This window comes from Indicator indicator, chromosome 23, assembly GCF_027791375.1.
Source record: "Indicator indicator isolate 239-I01 chromosome 23, UM_Iind_1.1, whole genome shotgun sequence".
Taxonomy (NCBI): Eukaryota; Metazoa; Chordata; class Aves; order Piciformes; family Indicatoridae; genus Indicator; species Indicator indicator.
The window spans coordinates 5,702,421-5,709,768 of NC_072032.1; the positions used below are offsets into that span (position 1 = coordinate 5,702,421).

Sequence of the window (7,348 nt, forward strand, 5' to 3'; positions counted from 1 at the left end):
ATGAAAAAAAAAATCTTCTTGCTGCTTATTTTTCTTAGCGTCCAATAAACACCAGTTATCTTGGTGAAGAGGCTGATGAGGTTTCCCATCGCCTCGCCTCTGGAGTGCCATCTAGCTAAGCTGTTGTAGCAACAGCCATTAAATAAATGTCAACAGACAAGGATTTATGCTGCATAATAATATTACAGCTGTAGTATAACTGGATTTATTTTAAAGCTATTCTGAGCTTGCTTTGATCTATAAAGCAGCAACGTATGCCTCTATATGTCGCAAACAGCCTTTGCAGAGTTACTTTGAGCTTCACAGTCCACCAGCGTCTTTCTTGGTAGCATTCTCCTTGGAGAGGCACAAAGCGTGATTCTTTTCCTCTTTAATTTGCTTAATAAAAAATAGAGACAGGGAAGAAAAGTGCGAGGAATTTTGCTGTGTTGATTTGAGGGATGGGTTTGGGGCTTGGGGGTGGGTTTCGAGATCGTCAATGTACGTTCTTCAATGGATGCGTCTTTTCTTAGCTATTTCTCTGCATCCTGCAGAAATTTCTTGCCGCCAGGTACAATGAAAGGCTTAATTTAAGAAGCTATGAGGTAAATAGGTCTGTGGTGTCTGCATTCCTACTTTCAGCACATAATTTTAACAAGCCACTCTAAAGCAGTTCCTGCATGTACAGAATAAGGCATAAGTAAGCTTTTTCTCTTTTTTCTTGGATGAATCCACGTCTTGCACCTTTTAATATTTTTACTATGACCATAAGTTACAAATACAGTGTATGAAAAAAAACACCTGTTTATTGATATAATCAGCATGTCTTTAGAAAAACAAACAAACAAAAAACCCCAAACAAACTAATGCCAAAACACATTTTAAAAATCTGATTGATCATTTAGCCCTGCCAGCTCCTTAACTTCAAGAAAAGAATATTTAGTAGAATCAGAAGTATAATAATCTCATATGTTACTCCAAAGAAAAGGCATGTGGAGAGCGGCAGGAGTGTTAAATTTCGCACTGGATTACAATCTACTCTGATATGACTGTAGTGAGTCAGGATTTTACTCCAGTAGCACTGGGCGAGCTGGGAGCTGGGTATGACGGGGAGAAACACGGTCTGGCCGCTTTCTTCCAGGGGTAGCCAGGCTCTGAACCGTATCAAATCAAGTAGCTGCGCCCCGAGGAAGAAACACACACACACACACACACACACCCCCCGAAAGTCACCTCCTCTGCGCATGAGGAAGCTGAAGTGCAGCCCAGCCGCTCCCTCTCGGCCGGGGACCGGCACCCCGAAGCCCGCCGCTTCTCGGTTCTTCTTACACTGTTCCGGGACTAGGCTTTAGAAGTTTTCGCCCCAAATTCAGATGACGGATATGGGAAAAAAAACCAAACCAAACCAAACCAAACCAAAACAGCTGGCAAAGATCTCACGGAGTGAGACGAGGGAATTCAAAGCAGTTGGAGGGAAAAAAAAAAAAAAAAACCAAACCAAACAAAACCACAAACCCCCCACCAAACAAGCAACAACAAAAAGCCAGCTTCCAGAAACGGGGCTCAAGTCGAAACGAGCATCCCGGCAAGTGAGCACTCTGCTCAGCAACCCGGGTTATTTATGTATATATTAATTTCATTCTCGAGTGGTTTGGAGGTTTTCAGCGTCCTGACTTCAACTGTGCAGGCTGATGCCCAGAGCCGTGTTTCATGCCAAAGCGGAAAAAGAAAAAAAAACAACCGAACACCAAAAAGGCTGGAGAGGTTATAATCCACCCCGACCCCTTCTTCTCAGGTTTCGCACCGAAGCTGAAGCTGCCCAGCATCTCGTCGATTTCAGAACAAGAAACGGTGCGATTGTTCCAAACAGAACGCGAAATGTAGTAAGAATTAGATGTTTTTTTCCTTCACTGGAGACAGGCCCTCCTGCACATACCCCAACAGATCCAGGACCCGGCTTTCCCTGCGGGGACACCGAGTGCTCCGAGCTGATCGGTTCAGTTATGTCTGCTATGCCCTAAAACGTACGATCAAAACTTGACCTTCCACCAAGACTGAGTTTTACAAGGTCATTTCCCCCTTAATATTCGGGAAAAAGAAATTCAAATCCTTATCAACAAGAATGGATGCGATATTCATTTTAGCAATGGGTAGAGAAGGGGGAAAAAAAACAGTTTTTAAAGGGAGGAAAAAAAAAAGGTTGGCATGCATAGTACTTCATATAATATCACATTACAGGTTATTTTGCGTACTTAGCCATACACCTCCCCAGTCTGTCCCCATTTGACTGGGTTTTTTCCCCTTCCTTTTAAATTATCGGTGCAAACTATTAATCGATTAGTAAAACCGATCCCGTAAGAGAAGGACAAGCCGAGGTACGTTTTCCTCAGCCTCCTCAGGAGACCTAAATAAGTGGAAAACCCACTGGAAAAATGCAGTTTGTGGCATATCTATCTCATATATATATATATATATATGAATATATATATATATATATTCAACCTTATATTTTAGGTGATGGTTTGCCTGGGAAATCAAACGAAAACAAAGAAACCACATCCTCACAGCTCGGGCTTCAGAGGGGAGAATTCATTCTAACAATTTGCTTTCGAGTTGTTTCAAATCGGAGATCCTGCATGGAGAAGGACCAGGGGGCATCAGCACATGCTTTGGGTTATTGATCGTATGAAAACGGTAACAATGGAGACGGGGAGGGGGGGGTGGGTATCCGTACGAATCAAGTGGGTAAAACAAAGGGCCCTGGAGAAGCTGCTTGAGGCAGGGGTTCGCAGGGGCCCCTGCTCTGCACGGAAAGCAGCGGGGAAAACGGAAAGTTTTCCCCCGCAGAGACGTTGGCCCGGGGCAGCGGAGGACCCGCAGAAGGTCCTTTGGCCGCGGTGGGAATCACCGAGGCTTCGCCGTCCATGGAGTGGTGGCGGTGGGGACAGGAAGGGTCCGCCCCGGCCCCGGTGGTTCCGTACATTCGTCTCACACTGGGCGTCTCTACGGGGGCAAAGTGTCTAGGGGGGCTGCTTGTTCACCACGGGCACCCCTGAAAACGCCAGTCTGTGTCACCCCGGGGCCGAGGTGGGGGCTTTGCCGCTGCCATGGGGCTGCATTTTCTTTGGATGCGGGGCGGGAGGGGCGCTCATCGACCCGCTCCCGGCTGATGCTCCCAGTTAATCCCAAAAAGTAAGTTTATTGCACGTTTAAAAAAAACTAAAAAAAAAAAAAAAAAAAAGGAAAGAAAGAAAGGAAAAAGCAAAGGCAGAAAAATGGAGAAACGTGTCAGTTGGAAATAAAAAGTCCGGGGAGAGGGGTGGAGCTGGAAGCCGGGGGGAGGGGAGCGAGGGGGCCGCTGTCCTGGCACAGGTGGGTGCTCAAACGAGTCCTGTCATCTGCGACCGTAGGAACGGGAGGGAAGCGGCGGGGAAGGTGCCCAGAGGGTAGCTGACACCGCTGGAGAAGCCCACCAAAGGAGGTGACATGTGGGGCAGGGTAAAGCCCAAGGCGCTCGCCGGCGAGTTCTCGTGGTACAAAATGGGGACCCGCACTATCCTTTGGGCAGCGTGGGACAGGTTGGCAGCCTCCAGGTCGGCGGCCAGTTGCCGCTTCCACTTGTTGCGGCGGTTCTGGAACCAGATCTTCACCTGGGTCTCGGTGAGGTGCAGCGAGGCGGCCAGCCCTGCCCTCTCCGAGCTGCTCAGGTAGCGCTTCACGTCGAAGGTGGACTCCAGCTGGAAGACCTGGCTGCGGCTGAACACCGTGCGCGTCTTCTTCTTGCGACCGGCGGCGCGTTGCTCCGGTTCTCCTGGCTCCTCGCCACGTTCCTCCTCCTCCTCACGGCCTCCCGGCCCCGCACGGCCGCCCGTCGATCCCCGTACCGCCGCCCGCGCGCCGCTGCCTGCCCGTTCCACCGGTTCCTCGGGCAGCTCGGGGGAGTCCCGGTCGCTGGCTGTAGAGAGAGGCAGAGGGCTGGAAGTGGAGTTGATACTCCGAAGAGAGGAGGGGTGAGAGGGAGAGGGGAGCATCTCCCACCGAGCCGGAGGGAGCGGTTGCCCTTAGCCCTCACCGGGAGAGGAAATTACGCGGCGGTGGAGGGAGTGAGGAGAGGCCGGGGAAACTGGGATGGCTGATTGGCGAGGAGTGCCGGGAAAGGTTCCTGCCACTGCTCTAGGATAAATTCCCCAATATTTGTGAGTATACACACACACGCTCACGTGTGATATATAGAAAGACAGGAATTACATTCCATGCCTGCATACATATATACTCATCCGTGTACCTACTCACACGTGTGCGTGTGTGTGTGCACAACCAAGTGTACACACGTACCTAAATGCATACACACACACACATATGTAACATATAACACCTTTAGATACGTTTTGCACGCATAACTATAAGGGCATATGTGTGCAGAGAAGTATATATGCATAGAAGCATGTCTATACTTTTTATACCTTCATTACACATGGAAACTCTTATTCATACACGGATATTTGCACGCATATGTGTACACAAATATATTTAGACACACATGTACACGTATATATTCACACACAAATATATCTACACGTATGTGCATATATATGTGTACGAGTACACAGGTAAATATAGCTTTGTGTGTAAGAGAGGTAAGTAAAGCATCCCGTGTGTGTATATGAAGGGAAGTAAGAATAAAACTTTTTTTTTTTTTTTTCATGTTATTCTCAAACTGAGAAACCAAACCGATCTGGGCAGCTACTCTAATATTTCCCAGAATGTTTCCGGGAGTTTCCAATGTTGTGCTTTCCGTTTCCAATTTTAAAAGAGGAAAAAATTACTTCCTTTCTTTATAGAGCAGACTGGGGGGGGGGAAGAGGGAAAGCAAAGGAAAAAGAGAAAAAGCAAGAAAACCAAGGCAGTTGTTTTGGGAGTGGTTTTCTGTTTCTAGATGTACATTCGAGTGAAATTTAAAATATTAATAAACGCATCTCTGTAAAAAAAAGAAACTGTCATTGACAAATCACACTTCCTTACTGAGCAATGCTGAGAATTCGAGAGGATTAGAGGGATGAGCCCAGGGACAATAATTTTTGCTATCACGATAAAAATAACCACTGATCGTAGGCCCATAAACTTTTACAGATGTTAATTCCTGCCCCTGAAGCCAGGCTTTGCCCCCAGCTCCCTGTCCAGAGGGGTCCCCGCCGTGCCAGGCCACTGCGGGAAAGGGCGAGCGGCGGGGTCGGTTCTGTGGGAAGGGGCCTCCGGGGCTCAGGGGTCTGAGCCCAGCTGCTCCCCCCTGGCTTTCCAAACTCTCCTCTGTTCTTCCAAAGCGTCAAAAAGCTGCTGGGGGGGGGGGGGGGGGGGGGGTCGGGGGTGAGGGGGGGTGTGTGGGAAAAGGCAAAAAAAAACCCCCAAACCTGGAGAGAGAGAATTTTAAATGAAAAAGAGATAGGGGGATAAGAAGGGACGTAAAAAAACATCCCCGACCGATCAGACAACCCTTGTTTTGTTTGTATTTTTGGCAGCAGGGCAGAGGCTCCAGGTACCTGACATACCGTGAGCATTCCGGGAGATTTACCCTCAGGTAGCCAAAAAGCGGGAAGCAGGGAGAGGGCACCCAGCGCATCCCCCTCGGCTCCTTGTCCCAGGGCCCATGGAGGGACTGGATTCCCTCCCGCCTCCACGTAGCGTAGCGCAGATACCCCTCACCCGCCGTTCCCATCCGGGCCCGGTGACTAGGGATAGCGAAAAGCGACTTACTGTCGGGGCTGGTGCAGCCCAGGAAAGCAGCGTGTGCTCGGCGGTACCAGCCGACGGCAGCGTCGCGGAGGGGGCAGCCCGGGGCTCCGAGGCGCAGCGGGGAGCGTGAACCCCCGCGCCCACCGCCTTCCGCAGCCGCCTGCCGAGTCCCGCCGCCGCCTGCCTTGCCCTCGGTGCCCAGCAGGTCCTCGATGAAGAAAGAGGAGACGCGAGCGGAGGTGGAGCCGGCGTTTTCCGTGGCTTCGTCCGGCATGGTGGGAGAAAGGTGCAGGAGCGGGGTCCCGGCTCGAGCGGCGGCTGGCTCCTCGGTTCCCCACTGCCTCTGCCTAGCCCAGTGGATGCTCTCCTGGTATAAAAGGTTTTTTTTCCGGAGTAATCATTTCAGATCGCGGTTTGCCATCATTTCCTGCAAGCTAGGAGGGGAGGGGGGAGGGGGAGGAGAGGAAGGGAACGGGGAAGGAGAAAAAAAAAGCGAAAAAAAAAAAAAAAGGCAGGAACCCGACAACCCATCGGAGGCGCCAGATTCTGCGCGAAAACGATAATAACGAAATAAAAAATGTCATGCGAGTTAAACGCTGGACACGAGAGGGGGAAATCCTGCGATTGGAGGAGCTGAACGGCAAATGGGATTTCCGCGGGGGAAGCGCAGGGCGCGGAAACACGGCGGGGCCGGGCGATGCCGCTGCCGGTGTCGGTGCGTGTGTGTGTATGCGGGGTGTATGCGTGTGCACCGCCCCGGGGCTGCCACTCACAAGCTCCTTATTTAGGTCAATTAAGGAGCAAATCCCATGGAGAGGGGAGCGGCAGCGCCGGCGTCGCCACACGGGCCGCAGATGGGGGTGGGGTGTTGGAGGGGAGGTGGGGGGGGGCATGGCCACTCCACGTCTCGATCCTCCCATTGGCTTCAGCAGGCACAGAGAGCAGCTCAACTAGCCAATCGGTGTTGCAGATATCGCGCTTATATTAATATTATTAATAATAATCACACACCCCCCTCCCCCCCCATACCTCTCCCACCGAGCGCTTTCATGTCGGCGGCGGCAGAGATGGACGGGGGAGATGCGCCCTCCGCCGCCCACAGAGACAGAGTCGGCCTCCGCCGAGGACTGCCGGAGGAGTGGTGAGGCTGCCCCCAAACCGGAGACACTGGGGTCGGGCACTTGAACCTTGAGGGAGGATGTGGGGGGCGGCGGAGAGACACCTGCCACCGTGAGTACGCAGCGTCCACTGTCACACCGGGGAACGATGCTCTGTACAGGAGGGAGGGGGCCCCTCATCTTCAGGGTCTCCTGAGGCCTAGTTAGTGTCAGTTAACCTTTTCCTTAATATCTATATTCCCACATATATGTATATTTATATCTATCTATGAATATTATATCCGTATAGTTTATTTGGACGGATATACAGCCCCAGCTCAGGGAGGATGGGGCCGTTCACTGCTCCCCGTCTCCCGCCGGCCCGGGCTGAAGGGCTGCGGGGATGAGTTTCCCCTTCCCATGGCTCCTGGCGTTACCTCTCCGCAGGCTGGTATTTTAGTCATTATTCCATGAAGTTCATTTCATGGAAAACTATAAAGCCACCCTCCGTCTCCCCTCTTTTCCAGAGCCTTCCGGATTGT

General features: G+C 51.2%; 1 protein-coding gene across 1 annotated transcript; it reads right to left on the reverse strand.

Annotated features, from left to right (window-relative positions):
* Positions 1-3,359: 3,359 nt before the first annotated feature.
* Positions 3,360-6,055, reverse strand: LOC128974866 (homeobox protein HMX1-like). The gene is made up of 2 exons (XM_054391614.1): positions 5,731-6,055; positions 3,360-3,934 (listed from the first exon to the last, which is right to left on the reverse strand). Exons 1-2 carry the CDS (start codon positions 5,981-5,983, stop codon positions 3,360-3,362), a joined length of 828 nt encoding a protein of 275 aa, XP_054247589.1. The 5' UTR covers positions 5,984-6,055.
* Between the last annotated feature and the right edge of the window lie 1,293 nt (positions 6,056-7,348).